This window comes from Lepus europaeus, unplaced genomic scaffold, assembly GCF_033115175.1.
Source record: "Lepus europaeus isolate LE1 unplaced genomic scaffold, mLepTim1.pri SCAFFOLD_66, whole genome shotgun sequence".
Taxonomy (NCBI): Eukaryota; Metazoa; Chordata; class Mammalia; order Lagomorpha; family Leporidae; genus Lepus; species Lepus europaeus.
In genome coordinates, this window is record NW_026909534.1 from 1089016 (window position 1) to 1111521 (window position 22506).

Genomic DNA, 22506 nt, shown 5'->3' on the forward strand with positions numbered 1-22506 from the left:
CCTGAAGTGCCAGCTTCACATATGGGCACTGGTTGAGACCTAGCTGCTCCACTTCCAATCCAGATCTCAGCTATGGCCTGGGAAATAGTAGAAGGCCAAAGTGCTTGGGCCCCCGCACCTACATGGGAAATCTGGAGAAGCTCCTGGCTTTGGATCAGCACAGTTGCGGCTGTTGTGGCCAATTGGGGAGTGAACCATTGGATGGAAGATCTCTCTCTGCCTCTCCTCTTTCTGTTTAACTCTGACATTCAAATAAATAAAGAAATCTTTTTTAAAAAGTGTACTACATTTATGCTCCTGCTTCTCTGTTGCAATGGGTACCACCTGGATAGACTTCATTCCATGTTCTTTTCAAGGCAATTAGGAATTGAATGAAGTAGAGTGGAAAAGGGGGATCATGAATGAAAAAAGGCATTATGCATTCAGTAATACAGGAAAATTCAGATAAGTGTTGCAACTTATAGGGTTTCAGATTGTCCCTTTAAAGAATGAGGGTGATGTGTGGGATAACATCTACTTGCATATTCAAATAGACCTTGGGTAGTGGAGTCTAATCCAGATGTGCACACAGATAAGTTGAAATTTCTCATGGGCATATAGGTCACCACAAACTCATTCCCTTGTACTGCACACACACTTATTTTCCAGGGCTGGAGTACCCATTACGGCTGGAACATATGTCACTTGATATGCCTATGGTCACCTCAGTGGTTTGCACAATAATGTGGGGAAAGAATCCTGGGTGGCCAACAAAGCATCCATAAAACAAATAACTTTGTAATTGATGAAGATGGTGTTCCAAATAACTGTTGCAACAACTGTTACTCAACTTGTAGATATTTATTAACAAAATTTACATAAGAGAGTACAGTTCAGTTCATATACTTGATCCCACTCACAATAATGAGAAACCAAAACTACAGGTTGTATAAGAGAAAAAATTTCTGAAGAACGGTTAACCACTCTCTGTCACAATTCATCATGAAAACTGCCCCAATACTTACTAAGGTGTGATTCCACCAAAGAATTCTTTCAAACAAATTATACTTCAGGGACTTCTCTCTGTAATCTTGATATGTTTTGTGGAAGTTTGCCTAATAATAAAGGTATTTCCCAATACAATACAGTCATAGGATATTTTCTTTCTGTGAGTTGTCAGGTAACCATTGAGAGATGACATATGGTATATAACTTTTCTATGCATGTATGTTTTCTCATTTCTGAGTCTCTTCATGTGAATTGATTAATGGCAGAACAATTTTTTCACATTCATTAAATTTGACATTTTGCTGTATGAATTCTCTGGTGTTTGTTGATGTTTAATTAATTTGATAGGTAGTGTTACAGACAGTGAGAGAGACAGAGATAAAGGTCTTCCTTCTGTTGGTTCACTCCCCAGATGGCCACAATGGCCAGAGCTGCCCTGATCCAAAGCCAGGAGCCAGGAGCTTCTTCCTGGTCTCCACATGGGTACAGGGGCCCAAGCACTTTGGCCATCTTCCACTGCTTTCCTAGACCACAGCAGAGAGCTGGATTGGAAGAGAAACAGCTGGGACTAGAACTGGATTATCCTACTGCACCATGGTGCGAGCCTGTTTAATTTCTGGTTATGGTTTTTTCATATCTACTGCACTTGAAGGATATCACCTTTTTTGAGTTGCATATTTATGACAGCCTGAATACCATGAAAATATACTTCCACATTCATTACACTCCAAAGAAACCCTTTGTGTGAATTCTCTGATGTATAGTGATCAATTTCTGACAAATGGCTTTTTCTCAAACTAATATTTCTAACCTTTCTTCCTTTTTTAACAATTTACTTTATTTATTTGAAAGACAGAGTTACAGAGAGAGGTAGAGAGAGAGAGGTCTTCCATTTGCTGGTTCACTCCCCAGATGGATGCAATGGCTGGAGCTGCAGCAATCAGAAGCCAGTAGCCAGGAGCTTCTTTTGTGTCTCCCATGTGGGTGCAGGGCCATCTTCTACTGCTTTCCCAGGCCATAGCAGAGAGCTGGATCAGAAGAGGAGCAGCCAGGACTAGAACCAGTGCCCACATGGTATGCCAGTGCTTCAGGCCAGGGCTTTAACCTACTGTGCCACAGCGCTGGTCCTAATTTTCTTCCTTATGGGAGTGCCTATTGTATGGGATGTAATTTCCAGCAAAAGGCTCTGTCACACGGTTATGTTGATTTTGGAAAAAGTTCTCTCCCTTGTTCAAACTACATGTGTTATGAGGTATTACTTCTGACAAAAGGCTTTCCCACACTTATTACAAGATTTCTATCATGTAATCAATTTTCTGATGTTATATTGTGTGATTTTGGTAGAGTTTTCCAACACTCATTCCATTCAGGTTTCTCCCCCATGTGAATTCTGATGTTTTATGAGGTGTTACTTATGGATAAAGGCTTTTCCATATGCATTAGATCCAAAGTGTTTTCCCCCATATGAATTAGATGATGTGCAATGAGGACTGCATTATGGGAAAAAGCTTTCCAAGTCATTATGTCCAAAAGGTTTCTCTTCATGTGAATTTTCTGACGCATTCTGAGATGTGACTTATTGCCAAGGGCTTTTCTATAGTCATTGCATTCATGACGTTTCTCCCCAGTGTGAATTCTCTGGTGTGATATGAGCTATGATTTATAACAAAAGGCTTTCCCACACTCATTAGATTCATAAGGTTTCTTCCCTGTGTGAATTCTGTTTTGATATGAGGTATAATTTATAGAAAAAGGCTTTTCCACAGCCATTACATTTATAATGTTATTTCCCTGTGTGAATCCTCTGATGCAGTTGGAGTTGGAACTTAAGACCAAAAGTTTTCCCATAGTCACTACACTCATGAAGTTTCAACACTGTGTGCATTCTCTGGTGCATTATGAGGTTTGACTTTTGTCCAAAGGCTTTGCCAGTCATTACATTCTTAAGGATTCTGCCCTGTGTGAATTCTCTGATGCATGATGAAGGTTGACTTATGGCTAAATGCTTTTCCACAGTTATTACAATCATGAGTTTTCTACCCTGTGTGAATTCTCTACTATGATATGAGGTTTGTCTTTTGTCCAAAGGCTTTTCCAAAGTCATTACATTCATGAGGTTTCTCCCCTGTGTATTCTCTGATGTTTCCTAAAGACTGACTTTTGTCCAAACACTTTCCCCCGCTCATTACATTCATGGGGTTTCTCCCCTCTGTGAATTCTCTTGTGGTATGAGGTGTGACTTTCATAAAAAGTCTTTTCCACAGTCATTACATTCATGAGGTTTCTGCCTTGTGTGAATTTGCTGATGTTTCATGAGGACTGACTTATGGCCAAAAGCTTTTCCATAGTCATTACATTCATAGGGTTTCTCTCCTGTGTGAATTTGCTGATGTTTCATGAGGTCTGACATTTGTCCAAAGGCTTTTCCACAGTCATTACATTTATGAGGTTTCTCCCCTGTGTGAAATCTCTGGTGTATGATGAGGTGTGACTTTCATCCAAAGGCTTTTCCACAGTTATTATATTCATGAGTTTTCTGCGTCATGTGAATTCTCTGGTGTAATATGAGGTGTGATTTGTGTCCAAAGGCTTTTCCAGTCATTACACTTAAGAGGTTTCTCTCCTGTGTGAATTCTCTGGTGTACAATGAGGTGTGACTTTCATCCAAGGCTTTTCCACTGTCATTACATTTATGAGGTTTCTCCCCTGTGTGAATTTGCTGATGTTTCCTGAGGACTGACATTCATCCAAAGGCTTTTCCACAGTCATTACATTTATGAGGTTTCTCCCCTGTGTGAATTCTCTGGTGTATGATGAGGTATGACTTTCGTCCAAAGGCTTTTCCACAGTCATTACATTAATAAGGTCTCTCCCCTGTGTGAATTCTCTGGTGTATGAGGAGGTATGACTTGTGTCCAAAGGCTTTTCCACAGTCATTACATTTATGAGGTTTCTCCCCTGTGTGAATTTGCTGGTGTATGATGAGGTGTGACTTTTGCCCAAAGACTTTTCCACAGTCATTTATGAGGTTTCTGCCCCATGTGAATTCTCTGGTGTGTGATGAGGACTGACTTGTGTCCAAAGGCTTTTCCACAGTCATTACATTTATGAGGTTTCTCCCCTGTGTGAATTCTCTGGTGTCTGATGAGGTGTGATTTTTGTCCAAAGGCTTTTCCACAGTCATCACATTTATGAGGTTTCTCCCCTGTGTGAATTCGCTGATGTTTCATGAGGTGTGACTTGTGTCCAAAAGCTTTTCCACAGTCATTACATTCATGGGGTTTCTCCCCTGTGTGAATTCGCTGATGTATGAGGAGGTATGACTTGTGTCCAAAGGCTTTTCCACAGTCATTGCATTTATGAGGTTTCTCCCCTGTGTGAATTCTCTGGTGTATAATGAGGTGTGACTTTCGTCCAAAGGCTTTTCCACAGTCATTGCATTTGTGAGGTTTCTCCCCTGTGTGAATTTGCTGGTGTATGATGAGGTATGACTTTCGTCCAAAGGCTTTTCCACAGTCATTGCATTTGTGAGGTTTCTCCCCTGTGTGAATTCGCTGGGGTATGATGAGGACTGACTTGTGTCCAAAGGCTTTTCCACAGTCATTACATTCATAGGGTTTCTCTCCTGTGTGAATTCGCTGGTGTATGATGAGGTCTGACTTGTGTCCAAAGGCTTTTCCACAGTCATCACATTTATGAGGTTTCTCCCCTGTGTGAATTCGCTGGTGTCTGATGAGGTGTGACTTGTGTCCAAAGGCTTTTCCACAGTCATTACATTTATGAGGTTTCTCCCCTGTGTGAATTCTCTGGTGTATGATGAGGTGTGATTTTTGTCCAAAGGCTTTTCCACAGTCATTGCATTTGTGAGGTTTCTCCCCTGTGTGAATTCGCTGATGGTTTATGAGGTGTGACTTGTGTCCAAAGGCTTTTCCACAGTCATCACATTTATGAGGTTTCTCCCCTGTGTGAATTTGCTGGTGTATGATGAGCTGTGATTTTTGTCCAAAGGCTTTTCCACAGTCATCACATTTATGAGGTTTCTCCCCTGTGTGAATTCGCTGATGTTTCATGAGGACTGACTTGAGTTTAAAGGCTTTTCCACAGTCATTACATTCATGGGGTTTCTCCCCTGTGTGAATTCGCTGATGTATGAGGAGGTATGACTTGTGTCCAAAGGCTTTTCCACAGTCATTACATTCATGTGGTTTCTCCCCTGTGTGAATTCGCTGATGTATGAGGAGGTATGACTTGTGTCCAAAGGCTTTTCCACAGTCATTGCATTTATGAGGTTTCTCCCCTGTGTGAATTCTCTGGTGTATAACGAGGTATGACTTTCGTCCAAAGGCTTTTCCGCAGTCATTGCATTTGTGAGGTTTCTCCCCTGTGTGAATTCGCTGGTGTATGATGAGGTGTGACTTGTGTCCAAAGGCTTTTCCACAGTCATTACATTTATGAGGTTTCTCCCCTGTGTGAATTCTCTGGTGTCTGATGAGGACTGACTTTCGTCCAAAGGCTTTTGCACAGTCATCACATTTATGAGGTTTCTCCCCTGTGTGAATTCTCTGGTGTCTGATGAGGACTGACTTGTGTCCAAAGGCTTTTCCACAGTCATTACATTCATGGGGTTTCTCCCCTGTGTGAATTCGCTGATGTATGATGAGGCCTGACTTGTGTCCAAAGGCTTTTCCACAGTCATTGCATTTATGAGGGTTCTCCCCTGTGTGAATTCTCTGGTGTATAATGAGGTTTGACTTTCGTCCAAAGGCTATTCTGCAGTCATTGCATTTGTGAGGTTTCTCCCCTGTGTGAATTCGCTGGTGTATGATAAGGTCTGATTTTCGTCCAAAGGCTTTTCCACAGTCATCACATTTATGAGGTTTCTCCCCTGTGTGAATTCGCTGATGTTTCATGAGGACTGACTTGTGTCCAAAGGCTTTTCCACAGTCATTACATTCATAGGGTTTCTCTCCTGTGTGAATTCGCTGGTGTATTATGAGGTCTGACTTGTGTCCAAAGGCTTTTCCACAGTCATTGCATTTATGAGGTTTCTCCCCTGTGTGAATTCGCTGATGGTTTATGAGGTGTGACTTGTGTCCAAAAGCTTTTCCACAGTAATTACATTCATGAGGTTTCTCCTCAGTGTGAATTTGCTTCTGTTTCCTTAGGACTGACTTTTGTCCAAAGCCTTTTCCACAGTCATTACATTCGTAAGGTGAATTAAAACTGAGTGAATTTTCACAAGGTTTACCTTTAGAGAATTTTCCCCTTGTATTTAGTCCGTGATTTATTGCAAGTTGTGGCTGGTGAATGACAGGTTCAACATACTTAATGTACTTATAAAATTTCTTTCCTGTGTGAGTTTGTTGATGCATATTGAGGCTAGAAGTTTCATGGATAGCTTTTTCTATTTGAGTTACTTTTCCAAAAGTGACAGTTGATTTATTACAGTTTTCTGCCATATGAACCCTCTCAGATTTACAGAGCATCATTCTTGTGAAGAATTTTGCTTGTGCAGTGGTTCCAAATGGCTGCTTCATGATGTGAATCTTGTCATGCTGACCAAAAGGCTCACAGAACTGGAGAGAATTTCCAGGTATCTTAGTGTTATCAAATTTCTCTCCATCCTGTAGTTGATCAGGCCCACTGTGGGGATAAACAGTGTGACATTTACTGAATTCCTCGGGCTTCAATTGTGAATAGGTTCCCTTTTTAATAATCAGTGTTGGAATATGGCTTGAATGTAAAGTAATGGTTTTTCTTAATTCAACTCTCTTGAGAGCTGATGTCTTGTTATTTTTCATAAAATCCTGATTCAGATTTTTGTCCTGACTTTCCTGGTTGATGCTAATCAGGTCATCCCTTTTCATGACCACTGAAATGAGAAAAAAGCAATCATGTCACTGAATCACATGTAACTGTTTCTCCTGGCATACTCATATAAAGGGAATGAAGTTACTTGTTATTCAAGTGGTATTAGATTTTGATAAAATCAGTATGAGGTACTTATTTATGACCATTATATGGTCTTTCTCCTGGCTGGTGCTGTGGCTCAATAGGCTAATCCTCCTCCTGCAGTGCCAGCACACTGGGTTCTAGTCCTGGTTGGGGTGCCAGATTCTATCCTGGTTGCCCTTCTTCCAGGCCAGCTCTCTGCTGTGGGCCAGGAGTGCAGTGGAGGATGGCCCAAGTCCTTGGGCCCTGCACCTGCAAGGGAGACCAGGAGAAGCACCTGGCTCCTGGCTTCAGATCAGCGCAGTGTGCCAGCTGTGGTGGCCATTGGAGGGTGAACCAATGGCAAAGGAAGACTTTTCTCTCTGTCTCTCTCAGCCTGTCAAAATAAATAAATAAATAAATAAATAAATAAATAAATAAATAATATGTTTTTTCTCCTTAATACATTAATATATTAAATTGTACCATGAGGTTTCCCAATGTTCAAACATGATCCTTTTTACCATGGGAATTTTTCAAGTATGGTAGGATGACTTTTGTGCTATGATGTATGGGATGCCTGCACCTCAAAACAGTGTCAGTGCAAGCCCTGGCTACTCTGCTTTCAGTACAGCTCTCTGCATATGTAAACCGGGAGGAAGCAGATAATGGTTCATGTGCCTGGAAACCTGTGATACACCAGGATAGACTAGATGAATTCTAAAGTTTTGGCTTCAGACTAGTTAGACCTAAGTGTTGCAGGCATCTGGGAAGTGAGCTATTAGAGGACCTCTTTCTCCTCTCACTATCACTGTGCCTTTTATAAAGATGAAATAACTATAAAATATTTTAAAAAATGAACAAATATGTAATAAAAATATTCACCCACTACCTAGCAACCAATTTTTTCTGTCCTTTTTCTCTAGCTTATTTTTATAAAAATTGTGTGTTTTTTGCTTCTCTGATATTTCAACCATAAACATGAAAAAGTTTTACTGATCATTTACTTGCAGGTGGAGAAGAGTGAAATATACCTGTACTTTAAGCAGGACAACATTTAAGGAGTATGATTTGAATCTATGATTGTCTTATGTTCAGTCTTTCTAGGTAAACATCATTTGTGGGATTTTTCAAATGAAAAACTACTTTGTCTCTACTCTATGACAGCTTCCCCAAATTCCTAAGGACATCCGACACCTTCAGCTTCTCAGAAGTACAACAGGTAGAGAAAAGTCCCAATCTACCACTTTAGTTAAACACTCCCAATCAGTTTGAAGAATTTGTTTCTGCAAACCAGGATGTGCTCATCTTTGAAAAGTGTTTTCTAGCTCATTCAGAAATCATCAGTGCTGGTTACCTCCTCTCAATTCTTTCCATAAACATTCTTGTGTGATAATTAGAATTTCTGGAGACTTTTGATCAGTTGTCTGCTATTTTCATAGAAAGCTTCATTTCCTATGCTTTATCTTTTTGTTTGCTTATTTTTCAATGATACTGAAAAATAAGAGAGAAATCATACTTCAAACTCCACCCTTAGTGAAATCTGAGCCACTCAACATAAACCCACAAGGCTACTTGACCTTGGGTCTCAAAATCTCATTACTTTTTTGGTGAGTCTAGGATCATTTATTTTTGTTTTACACAAGTTCATGCTTAGTTTATGATTTCTTTTTTTCAAAGATTTACTTTATTTATTTGAAAGCTAGAATTATAGAGAGAGATAGAGACAGAGAGAAGTCTTCCATCTGCTGGTTCACTCCCCACATGGACACAATGACCAATGCTGGACAAAGATAAAGTTAGGAGCCAGGAGTTTCTTTCTTGTCTTCCACATGGGTACAGGGGGCCAAGGACTTGGACCAACCTCTGCTCCTTTCTCAGGTGCATTAGCAGAGAGCTGGATTAGAAGAGGATCAGCTGGGACTTGAACTGGCACCCATATGCAATGCTAGTGCTGCAGGCTGGAGCTTTAACACACTGCACTACAGTGTCTTTCCTAGCTTCATAATTTCTTTCTTTTTTTTTTTTTTTTTGACAGGCAGAGTGGACAGTGAGAGACACAGAGAGAAAGGTCTTCCTTTGCCGTTGGTTCACCCTCCAATGGCCGCCGTGGTTGGTGCACTGCGGCCGGCACACCGCGCTGATCCGATGGCAGGAGCCAGGTGCTTCTCCTGGTCTCCCATGGGGTGCAGGGCCCAAGCACTTGGGCCATCCTCCACTACACTCCCTGGCCACAGCAGAGAGCTGGCCTGGAAGAGGGGCAACTGGGACAGAATCCGGTGCCCTGACTGGGACTAGAACCCGGTATGCCAGCACCGCAAGGCGGAGGAATAGCCTAGTGAGCCGTGGCGCCGGCCAAGCTTCATAATTTCTAACGTCACAGCACAGAGGCTTACTCATGACCATCTTTTGGTCTTTTTTTTTTTTTTAAAGATTTATTTATTTATTTGAAAGTCAGAGTTACACAGAGAGAGGAGAGGCAAAGAGAGAGTAAGGTCTTCCATCCAATGGTTCACTCCCCAATTGGCCACAATGGCCAGAACTGTGCTGATCTGAAGCCAGGAGCCAGGAGCTTCTTCTGGGACTCCCTCGGGTGCAGGGGCCCAAGGACTTGGACCATCTTCTACTGCTTCCCCAGGCCATAGCTGAGAGCTGGATTGGAAGTGGAGCAACTGGGTCTCGAACTGGTGCCCATATGGGATTTCAATGCTTCAGGCCAGGGTGTTAACCCACTGCACCACAGCCCCGGCCACATGACCATCTGTTAACGTTTATTTATTTACTTACTTGAGAGTCAGAGAGACTGAAATAGGTTTGCCAGCTATAGCTCACTCCTCAAATGTTTCCAACAAACCATAATTTCTTATTTGAGAGGCATAGAGGAAAAAAAAAAGAAAGAGACTAAGAAAGAGAAAGTTCACATTTATTGATTCAGTCCTGAGTAAGTACTATGCCTTGGCAAAATCATGAGTGGGAATTCTGAGCAATGAGCTAGAAATAAGTTTCTGGGGGCCAGCATTGTGGCACAGCAGCTAAAGCCACCACTTGCAGTGCTGCCATCACTTATGGGCACCAGTTCAAGTCCTAGCTGCTCCTCTTCTGATGCAGCACTCTGCTATGGCCTGGGAAAGCAGTAAAAGATGGCCCAAGTCCTTGGATTCCTGTACCCATGTGGGAGACCTGGAAGAAGCTCCTGGCTCCTGACTTTGGATTAGTGCAGCTCCAGCCATGACAGCCAATTGGGAAGTGAACCAGTGGATGGAAGACCTCTCTGTCTCTCTCTGCCTTTCTCTGCCTCTCCTTCTCTCTCTCTGACTTTCAAATAAATAAATAAATCTTTAAAAATAAACAGAAAGGAACACTAATCTTAAAAACTTTCTGTACATTACCTAGTTAACAAGCACTGAAGGAACTAAGAAGTGCATGAAAGAAAAGGTATGAAAGTGTAGAGAAGGACAAGTTAGAATTTGGGGAATGTATCAAACCTAGATAAAAGCCTTAGTAACATCAGAAAATGACTGGATTTTTTTAAATCAAAGAACATCTTCACTAAGAACAAAAGTTAGAAAGATACTGGTACCTCTAAATACTCTAGAATGCCTGTGTCTGATGCACAAAACCAGCTGTCATCAGGAGTAAGGCTTGAGAAAAATTCATGGAAAGAACACCAGTCAACATCTGCATACTTTCTGCCTTGGCCTTCCTGTGTCTTATGTGTAGACTGACCTGGAAGGCTCTGATTCAGGCATTCTTCCACCATCCATGGCTCTGCTCCTTGCTCCAACTTGAAGATTAAGTCAGGTTTGGTAATGCAGTGCCCTATTAATGAAAACAATGTAAGACTTTGTGAAATCACTACTTGGGTTATTTAAAGGACTACAGCTTGGTCCAAGAGCTAAGCAACAAATGTTCCAATTTGAATCTTTTGTTAGATGGTAGATAGGCAGATTATTCATGGACTCAAATTCTATATCTGTGCAATATTAAACATTATAAAGTGTTCCCTTGTTTGTCAAATAGCAAGAAAATGTTATCACTGGGCATGTGATGGGTGTCACTCACCCAAGGAGAAGAGGCTGCTGTAGGTCTCCAGCATCACATCTCTGTACAGGGTTTTCTGAGCGTTGTTCATTTTCTGCCATTCCTCCCAGCTAAAGTACACAGCCAGGTCTTCAAATGCTATCATCACCCGTAACATTACACTTCCAGTCAACTATTAACTCTGTCACAAAACAAACACTGACAGTTGTGTATGGATATGAAGGAAAAAGGAAGGATATGGTTTTACATTAGACTTGTTGAGTGTTTAGAAAACCACACAGAAGTATTCAATAGAGTCAAACCCATGATCTATAGGCTGTGAAAAATGCCCAAGCTGGAGGGAAACAGGAGGTTCAAATCACAAAGGCCACATCTGTCAAGGGGAATTGCACAGCAGGCTAGAAGAGGGGTAATATTGACTCTTGAATGGGTAATGTTAAGGAGAAGTTTGTAAAAGCATTGAGAAAAAAAGGCAAAAAACCCTCAGTGAAACTACAATGGGAATGAACAGAAAAGAATTTCCAGGAAAACACCATGCATATCACTTCCAATATGTCAGAGAAAAAATACATTAAAAGACAGGGCAGACATTTAGCTTAGTGTTTATGATGCCACCTCAGAGTGCCTATGTTTGATTTCCAATGCCAGCTTCAGTTCTTAGCTCCCAGATAATGCAGACCTGGGGAAGCTGTGGTGATGTCATCAATGAAGGAGGCCTAGATTCCATTCCTCAATCCTGGCTTCAGTTCTACTCCAACTCTGTATGGTATGGTTATCTAGGAAGTGAATTAATGTGTCAAAGCTCTCTATCTCAGTCCATCAACTTCTTTATCAAGCTAATAAATATTTTTAAGTAAGAGAGAAAATACGAGTAAGACAAAGAATACAAATTAGCTTTTGCCCTTGTCTATGATTTTTCTACTGATAAACAATTGAAATAACATTATACATAATTAAAGTGAAAGCAATAGAATTACTTGCCCAAAACATTCAAATGATAAACATTTGAAAGAACATTATACATAATTAAAGTGAAAGCAATGCAATTATTTGCCCAAAAAGAGAACCTGGGGATGTCTGCAATACAATCTCCCTGCTCAACATACAATTTAGCTCTCTGCTATGTCCTAAGAAAGCAGTGGAACATGGTCCAAGTCCTTGGGCCACTGCATCTGCATAGGAGACCCAGCAGCTGTTGGGTCTTGGCTTTGGATCGGCTCAGCTCCAGCCTTTGCAATAATTTGGAGGGTGAGCCAGCAGATGGAGGACTTTCTCTCTCTCTCTCTGCAACTCTTTCAAGTAAATAAATGAAATCTTAAAACAAAAACAAAAACAAAACCTCTGGTTTCCTTCTGAACTGAACAGTGGGGAAAAAAAGAATATGATAGAATGAATAAAGAATAATAAGCACATTAACCAAGAAAACATCAGCTTCACTGTGGAGGAATAAACCTGTAAAAGTTGAAATATATAGGAAAATGCACCCACCTATATTAAGTGGCAGAGATTAAACAGAAGTTATCACTGGTTTAACAAAAGCACTATCTACAAATTTTGTAAAATAATAATGTAAAAGTAAAAAGAGACTTTGAGTGTTCAAATAAATGAAGTTATCAAAGAGATAAGCATTATGTTGTTATTAAGTTTATACTAAAGAAAATTAACAAATACACATAATGTGTATTTAATGCAGTGCACTTTACCAGTAGTGATTCCAAGTAGCACCTTTCCCTGTACTTCATCCCTTCACAAAACCCTGGTTTGGGGCTGGCACTGTGGCCTAGCAGGTAAAGCTGCCGCCTGCAGCACTGGCATCCCATATGGGCACTTGTTTGATTCCCAGCTACTCCACTTCTGATCCAGCTTTCTGCTATGGCCTGGGAAAGCAATAGAAGATGTCCCAAGTCCTTGGAGCCCTGAACTTATGTGGGAGACCCAGAAGAAGCTCCTGGCTCCTGTCTTTGGATTGGCCAACTCTGGCCATTGCAGCCAACTGGGGAGTGAACCAGTGGATGGAAGACCTCTCTCTCTCTCTCTGCCTCTCCCTCTCTCTGTGTGTAACTCTTTCAAATAAATCTTTAAAAAAAGACCCTGAATTTCACCATTTCACTTGATTTACCCCCATGAGATACCAATAAATGTGATAGAAATAGACAATTTGTTAAAAGATTTATTTATTTGAAAGAGTTACACAGAGAGAGAAGGAGAATCAGAGAGAGAGAGGGAGAAAGAGAGGTCTTTGAACCGCAGGTTCACTCCCCAGATGGCTGCAATGTCTGGAGCTGTGTAGATTCGAAGATAGGAGCCAGGAGCTTCTTCCAGGTCTTCCACATGGGGGCAGGGGCCCAAGGACTTGGGCCATCTTCTACTGCTTTCCCAGGCTGTAGTAAAGAGCCAAATCAGAAGTGGAGCAACCGAGTCTCAAACTGGCACCCATATGGGATGCTGGCACTGCAGGCGGTGGCTTTACCTGCTATGCCACAGCACCAGCCCCAGAAATAGACAATTTGTAAAGTATTTGCCTTCTCAGGTTTTCTTTTTCTGACAGTTATCTTCTGAAAAACCTTCCTGTTGAAGAGATGGTATGTAGCCAAGATTCACCACAAACCCAAGACACTTAAGTGAAGTCTCAATCAGTTCCCCAAATGATGAAACTCTCATTTCTGCTCTCAGACTGATCATAGGAATTGTCCAGCTGAGTGAAGCCCATAACACAGAGTTAGAACTGCAAATCAAATGGCTATTTGCTAAGCCATTGTGTTTTCTGATTTGTCCTACATCAAATGCTGATACATACAAGTAAGTATGGCAGAAAGTTGAATTACATGCAAACTACAATGCATACAACTTCAAAATTTCATTTAGAAGTTCCCATAAAACAGGCCCAGCATTGTCACATAGCAAGAAAACCTGCCATCTGCAATGCAAGCACCCCATGTGGGCACTGGTTCATGTTCTGGCTGTTCTGCTTTTGATCCAGCTTCCTGCTGTTGGCCTGAGAAAAGCAATGGAAGATGATCCAAGTACTTGGGCAAATGCTACCAATGTGGGAGACCCAGAAGAAGATCTTGGTTCCTGGCCTCATTCTGTCCCAGCCCTGCTTAATGCGGTCATCTGTGATGTGAACAAGCAGAAGGAAGATCTCTCTGGGTCTCTCCTCTATATACAATACTTTCAAATAAATTTTTAAAAAACTTAGAAAAAAGCTCCTATAAACACAATTTTGCCTATCAATTAGACCTTAGAAAAGCTGCTGATACTAAAAAAAAAAAAAAAAGTCCTGAGATTCACACAAATAAATTATCTGGAGACCATAAGGTTGTTCTTCACATTTCGGCTTATATATGGTCATTGTGTTCTTTTGGTTTATATTTTAAGAAGCTTATTATCACATGAATCTGATTTAATATAATTTTACTATTTCAGAAAGCAGGATAAAGGTTCACAGTAATTTTCTGTAGCTGCATGTATACTGTATATTGTTCAAGAATAAATTACTGAAAGGGGGAAAATTTTATGATATGCTTTTTGTTTTTTTTAAAAGATTTATTTATTTATTTGAAAGTCAAAGTTACACAAAGAGAGGGGAGAGAGAGAGAGAGAGAGAGAGAGAGAGAGGTCTTCCATCCAATGGCTCACTCTACAAATGGCTGCAATGGCTGGAGCTGCACCAATCTGAAGCCAGGAGCTTCTTCTGGGTCTCCTACATGGATGCAGGGACCCAAGGACTTGAGCCATCTTCTACTGCTTTCCCAGGCCATAGCTGGATCAGAAATGGAGCAGCCAAGTCTTGAACCCATGCCCATATGGGATGTGGGTGCTTCAGGCCAGGGCATTAACCCACTGTGCCACAGCACTGGCCTCATGATATGCTTTTTGAAGTCACACTCCAAACAGCATTAGGAACAAAAGGGAAGACATGCTCAGGGAAGTTTTCTAAAGCAGTATTGTTTGAACTGGTGATAATTTCTGAAATGGATCTGAAAAATAAATGTTTTTTAATTAAGTGTGGCAAGATAGAGAACATTAGACAGAAGTTAGGGTGCCGGGTATTTACAAATCATGTGACATTACTCAAACCACTTTTCTCCTGAAATACAATTTGTTTCATTTTTTTACAGAGATCCTAGCAAAACTTCTTTGAGCTACCAGGAAGGACTATTAGAATACAGAGGGCAGCAGCATAGCCCAGGTACCAAGTATATGACAGACTAGGTTTCACAGACCTCCATTTCTAGAGATCCTGGTAGTGGAATGAAGTAATGCGCATGTGGTAGGAAGCCGTGCAGATGGTGACTCTCAGATATGAGAGGTTATCCCTCCACCCCAGGCTACATCCTTAAGACCACTGTCTTCTAATCCATTCATGCCTCTCTTTTGAATGCTGGTCCAGAACTTCTATTACCACCAAGTCTTGAAAATAATGGATGAGGTAAGGTAATATCAAGTATATCTTGCTCACTCTGGTCAGTATGATCCATAACTGCTTGGACCATGCAACTAGGATCTTTACATTTCAATGACTCTTGTCTCTGCTCTGAGCCTTGAGGTGTTGTCTCAGAGAGCATTAAGTTGTATTCTGTTAGAAAAGATTCCTATGTGTGGAGCTCCCTTCTTCAAATACCATAACAATTACTAACTTCCAAAGGAAATGGGACTGTCCCCCAGTACCCAAACTTCCATGTTCCCAGAAACTAGGTATTGTATAAGTTCAGTAACCTCAAATGAGTAGCACTGGACAGGCTATACAGTGTAGGATACCAGAAACTTCATTTAAAGAAGATACACCAGAAACCCTATAAATGCAATTGCAACACAGTGTAAGTCAGCCTGCACACATCTCACAGTAAGGATATTTCATTAGTATTGCTGCTACGCTCATCTTAGAGATGAGTAAACAGTGACAGAGGTGCAACCTACATTCAGCTCATATACAATTCAGCTCAAATTGTCTGAACACCCATCTCCAGCCCATGGCCATCTTGTATGAGACCAGTTGTCTACAGAAATTTTAGAACCCCTTTCTGTATACCTAGAGATCCACTGGACTTCTATCAGACACATCATCTTTTTTTTAAAAAAGATTTATTTTTATTTATTTGACAGGCAGAGTTACAGAGAGAGGTAGAGACAGAGAGAGAGGTCTTTCATCCACGGGTTCACTTCCTAGATGGCCGCAAAGGAGCTGTGCCAATCTGAAGCAAAGAGCCAGGAGCTTCTTCTGGGTCTCCCATGTGGGTGCAGGGGCCCAAAGACTTGGGCTATCTTCTACTGCTATCCCAGGCCATAGCAGAGAGCTGGATCAGAAGAGGAGCAGCCGGGATTAGAACTGGTACCCATATGGGATGCTGGCACTTCAGGCCAGGGCATTAACCTGCTGAGCCACAGCGCTAGTCCCTCATCATCTGACAAAAAAAAAAAATGCTTGAAAATCCAACATTATTCATCCCTTCTATGGCTTTGGAACTGAGGATCTACCACTGGTATCCTTTCTTGAACCAGCCAAGGTCTATAAGGGTGTACCTGAATGAGAAATTATAATGTCTCCGATCTACAACTGCACCTTTGCCACCAAGAGACCAGAACCAGTCCTTCTCTACAAAGTTCCTTTTACCCCCACACTAACATTCACAGACATAGAAACCAATCACACAGTTCTTGAGCAATATGGGGACAGCTTCAGGACCAGAAATTCTCTAAAGATGGTGGGAGTGATTGCAATGGCATATGCTGAGAAGGACAACAAAGGAGACTTTCCATCATCTTTCCCTGTTGACAGCATGGGCAGATGAAGCTACCTTCCCTGTAAAACAGTGCACACCTCCATTAGGAAGAAAACTGCTGGAAAATCAACCTCTTAGGATACAGTGGGCATACCTAAAAACGTGTGTAACCACATGAAGTGCTCACATAATATTCCAATTCCTCATTAATTCCTGGCTTGGCAAATACATTTGAAAGAAACATACTATAAGTGGAGAAATTAAAATGTGGAAAGAAGTTTTGGAAATTGTCATTAAATATAGTATTTTTTTTTTCAATTCTCATAATTAAATTGTGGTTCTAAAACCCTCAAATACTTCTACAGGTTTTTAGAAAAACCCTCCAAGGACACTTTTTAACTTTAGCATTTAAAGAAGAAAATAATATCCCTGAATAAATCATTTTTAATCCTTTAAAATGATGCTTGATCTTACCTAGTAAAACAATTTGTGGACCATCAATGGATCATATTTCACAGTAAAATAGTAATAATTTGGTGGATTAATATTGTTGGAAAACAGCATGAATGCCTTGTAAAATCTTTGTGAATATTTAAAAATGCACTATCTAGTAATTCTTTACCCCAAACATCCTGAAATTCATCTACCCATCACATCCAGTTATCTGTATATTTTCTTTTTCTTTTTTTTTTTTTTTGACAGGCAGAGTGGACAGTGAGAGAGAGAGAGAGAGAGAGAGAGAGAGAGAAAGGTCTTCCTTTGCCATTGGTTCACCCTCCAATGGCCGCTGCGGCTGGTGCACTGCGCTGATCCGAAGGCAGGAGCCAGGTGCTTATCCTGGTCTCCCATGGGGTGCAGGGCCCAAGCACTTGGGCCATCCTCCACTGCACTCCCGGACCACAGCAGAGAGCTGGCCTGGAAGAGGGGCAACCAGGACAGAATCCGGTGCCCCGACCAGGGCTAGAACCTGGTGTGCCAGCGCCGCAAGGTGGAGGATTAGCCTATTGAGCCACGGCGTCGGCCAATTATCTGTATATTTTTAACAAAGCTATATTTAAAAAAAAAAAAAAAACAAAAAACACCTGCACTTAAGTAGTGGTTGCTGCCACAAATTAGGCAGGAGAAAAATATTAGGGTGTCATGGAGCTCCTGCTTTTACTTCTCTTCTTGTCTAAATGAGAGTTGGCATGAAATTATAGTCAAACTCTTGAGGGTTTGTGTGATGGTCTCATGGGCCATTGACTGTTGGCCCACAGCTATTGATCATTTTTTTCTATAGATAGTGTATTAATTGTGCTATTCAAATGCCTATACCATCATTGATCTGGTAATTGCCTTTCAGTGACTTCATTCTACAAATTGAGGGACCTCAGTTTTGAACTTCTATCTTATTTAGCTTCATCTCAGACCCAGAAGAAAATTATTGCTTAGTTCCCAGCATCATACAATGTAAACAGAAAATGAAGTTGTAGGCATCAAACAAGAATAGTATAATGAAATAGTGGATTGCCTTGTCCTTACTAAAAATTATTGCTCCCTATATTGGTAGGCACACACTTCTGACAGCAGGAGTTGCTGATTTTAGAATTATGGTTGTGAATTCTGCGGGGATTCCTGAGAAGAAAGTGGGAAGGCAGCATGCAACACTCAACTGTTGTTGATTGATCTTTTACAACTCATTTCCTCTCACTGGTTTTTAAATACCTTTTTTTTTTTTTATTTGACAGGTAGAGTTATAGTGAGAGAGAGAACAGAGAGAAAGATATTTCTTCTGTTGGTTCACTCTCCAAATGGCCGCTATGTCCAGCACTGTGCTAATCCAAAGCCAGGAGCCAGGTGCTTCTTCGTGGTCTCCCATGCGGGTGCAGGGGACCAAGCACTTGGCCATCCTCCACCACCCTCCTGGGCTACAGCAGAGAACTGGACTGGAAGAGGGGCAACTAGGATTAGAACCCAGTGCTGATATGGGATGCTGGCACTGTAGGTGCAGGATTAACCAAGTGAGCCATGGGTCCAACCCCTATATACACCTTCTGAGTAATGACCAGCATTTATACTTTCAAGCACTTAGAAATAGGATCTCTAATACTTGATTTTACTGAATCAATAATGAAAAATATAGTCCCTAAGAAAAAAAGAGTGATGATCACAGAGTGAAACTAATTCAGGATCTGACAAGGACTAAATTTGAGGTCAAGGTTGAGCTACTATCACTAATAGAAATATCACTACTAGAAACAATCAGTGTTGTCTGATCAAGTTTTACTAGATGAGAATGGCATTCCATATTTGTGCCAGTTTGTGTCCCAATCTCTCCACTCCTGATCCAGCTCCCTGCTATTGAACCTGGGAAAATAGCAGCAAAAGATGGCCCATGTATGTGGGCCTCTGCCCACACCACAGAGCCAGCCCTAATAAATCTTATTAAAAACCTAAAGAAGGAAAATGTAAAATGTATAAATTATAGTTTATATAGGTGTAAATTTCTGAAAAATATATAAATTCATCCTTTTAGACATCTAAAATTTATTTTTAAATTATTTAATTAAAAAAGATAGAGACATTGATATAAGAATCAGCATAAGACATCAACTTTTCCAGGTTCTAGATGCATTTATTCACAGAGTTTCATAGGTGTAGCCAGTAATGTGGCTCAAATAACAGTCTTACCCAGGGGATCCCACTAAATTTAAACAGGGTACTCAATACCATTTTAGAAAAGTTCCAAAATATGTATCAGAAGAAAAAATAATTTATTTGGTACATCTCATTTTAACTATAGTATCACCTAACTTTCCAATAGTCAGATGTACTCAGAAAATCCCACAGGTGGGAGAGAAGGCCTAACACAGCAATTATTAAAATAAAAATTTTAAGCTACAACTTAACTAGGAAAATAACACTCCACAGGTCCCAAACTAGAATAATTAAGATGACATAATAAAAGGAAACTCAATGTCTTCATGCATTAAAATTTATTACATTAGACTTAATTAACAAAAAGGTGATTATTCCAGCTCGTTCCCACTTAGCAGCCCAATTGTTCCTGTTGGATCTGGAAAAAAGTAAATGGCATCTCATGGTAGATTACTAAAATCTTAATGCTATATGCCATCGATTATGTCTACCACACTTTATATCCAATATCTAATATTAACATATCTGATGCCTCTTAATACAAAAATGACCTGTCAACTATTACAAAAGTGGCAAATGTGTTTTTCAAGGCTTTTCCAACAGCCCCTTAGTCTAGTTTGCCTTCACTTTGGAAAGACACTTCTTCTAGGGTATACACAAGCATCTCATTGACTTTGCCATCAAACACAATTTTTGCAAAGAGTTTACCCACCTTTTATCAGGAGCACAGAATATATCACATTGATGACTTCCTCCCTGAATGAGACTGTTTGACACACTTGTGCAGAACATACTATGCTAATACCTTTTAGTCCTTCCTGGGTTTTGGTGCAATGCATGCCTCATTTAAAAAATTAATTGTCATGGATGCTACAAATCAGCCCAGCTTATATGGCCCCCCTTCCAATGAAAAGTGCTAAAATCAGTCAAATTAAACCATGTAGGCACTATCATTAGTGCTCTCAGTGACTTCTTCACTTGTGGAGCTCATACGCCTTCTAAATTCTTTGCATCATCTATGATATCCATTACTTCTCAAGGGCTGTGACACAAGAAATAACCTCTCTTGGAACCTTGCTATGTGCCAGTAAAATTAAATTAGATGGCTATTAAGTGTGCTATACTGGAAAAACAGTCACCTGCACACCTTGAGCCTGTGATTCTACAAACCTTGATGTCTAGTAGGACTTTGGCCATGGATATATAGCAGTAAAATGTGAGGATGGCTACTAAGGCCTCCTTAATAAATGATGGACCCAAAACTTGGCATACCCCATTTGGCAAAGGGGACGGCTTCCAGTGTCTACTATCTATGTCCAGATGCCAGGGTACTGCAGGAGGTCACTATTCTAACAATAAAAAAGAAAAACCATTTAAGTTCAGCTGGACACCATTCTGCTGACTGTTGATCTCATTACTATTAATCTAGATGCCTTCACTGGTGACAATCCAGAGACCCAAAGTAGTCACAGCCATTATCTGCTAACAAAAGCTCAAACCAAGAGTTATGGATTTATATCTGTTATAACACAATTCCTCAGAACCCATCTAGTCCAAACCTTGAGAGTTGGAAGCTGTTATACTTGGCCCGCCCATAAATAGGATGTTAATTTTGCCAGATGGGTTCTATATTCTTGTACTGCAAGGAGGATGTCACAGATATTGATGCTCCAAACTTATCCAGCTCCCTGCTTATGTGTCTGGGAAAGCCACAAAGGATTGCCCAAATGCTTGGGCCCCTGAACCCATGTGATATCTGGAAGAAGCTCCTATCTTATGAGATCAGCCTGGTCTAGCCCCAGTCATTGCGGCCATTTTGGAGGAGAACAAACCAGAAGGAAGATCAGTCTCTCCCTTTCTCACTCTAACACTGCCTTTCAAATATATAAATAAATCTTTTAAAATGTAATCATTTCAATAGATTCCTCAGTGCTCAATCATGATGACTTTTACTATCTTAAGGACATTTTCATTTCTTTGTTAAAGATCTGTTTATTTGAAAGGCAGAGATGGAGCTGGTGTTTTGCAGCAGTATGCAAAGCTGCCATCTGTTATACTGGCATCCCATATAGGCAACAGTTCAAGTCCCACTTGTTCCACTTCTGATTTAGCTTTATGCTAATGGTCTGATAAAGAGTGGAAGATGGCCCAAGTACTTGGGCTCCTGCCACCCCCATTGGTGACTCAGAAGAAGCTCCTGTTTTCAACCTGGCCCTACACTGGCCATTAGAGCCACCAGGGGAGTGAACCAGATGATGGAAGATCTCTCTATGTCTCTCTCTCTCCCTGTAACTGTGACTTTCAATTAAACAAATAACTTTTAAAATGATTTTAAAAAGGGCAGAGAAACACACAGAAAGTGGGTGGGGAGAGAGAGGCAGAGAGGTCTTCCATATGTTGGTTCACTCTCTAAATGTCTGCAACAGCTATGGCTGGACCAGGCTCTCAGGTCCACTAATAAGTAGTAGATCTTGCACTTAGCTAAAAGAACTGAAGAATTTGAACCACTACCCCATGATTCCCAGAGATATTAAGCAGGAACCTGGTTTGGAAGTGGAACACTGAAAACTTAGATTAGCACTGTAATATAGAATGTGGGCATCACATACAATGATCAACAAATCAGAAAACCTAGAAGAAATCAAGAAACATACTAGATAACAAAATTGAGTCATGAAGACATATAGAAAACCTAAACAAACCAAAAACCAAGACAGAGATTGAATCAGTAACAAAAACCCTCCAAAGAAAAGCCCAAGACCAGAAAGCATCACTGCTAATCTACCAGACTTTTAAAACAGAATCAATTTCAATTCTTCTTAAGCTATTCAAAACAATTGAAAGAGAAGAGTATTCCCAAACTCCTTCTATTTGGCCAGTGTCACCTTATTTTCTAAACCAGAAAATGATACAGTAGAGAAAGAGAATTAAAGAACAATATCTCTGGGATGTGAGGGCGATCTGGCTGCAACATCTGTCACCCCATTGATCGCCAGGGTTGATTCGGCTGATCTGGCTGGCTAGGCGGGTGTCCCCTTCCTCCCTCACCGCTCCATGTGCGTCCCTCCCGAAGCTGCGCGCTCGGTCGAAGAGGACGACCTTCCCCGCTAGAGGAGGACTGGTCTTCGGTCAAGGGTATACGAGTAGCTGCGCTCCCCTGCTAGAACCTCCAAACAAGCTCTCAAAG

General features: G+C 40.9%; 1 protein-coding gene across 3 annotated transcripts in view; it reads right to left on the bottom strand.

Moving 5' to 3' along the window:
* Positions 1-840: 840 nt before the first annotated feature.
* The window catches only part of LOC133755639 (zinc finger protein 665-like), a 51251-nt gene continuing 29585 nt past the window's right edge, over positions 841-22506 (bottom strand). The window contains exons 2-4 of one of the 3 annotated variants that reach the window (XM_062185703.1): positions 10981-11140; positions 10645-10737; positions 841-6859 (exon numbers count right to left, since the gene is read on the bottom strand). In XM_062185703.1, the coding sequence (XP_062041687.1) occupies positions 4005-6859; positions 10645-10737; positions 10981-11116 (3084 nt within the window). In that variant the 5' untranslated portion in view covers positions 11117-11140 and the 3' untranslated portion in view covers positions 841-4004. The other 2 variants (XM_062185704.1, XM_062185705.1) reach the window with 2 other exon arrangements.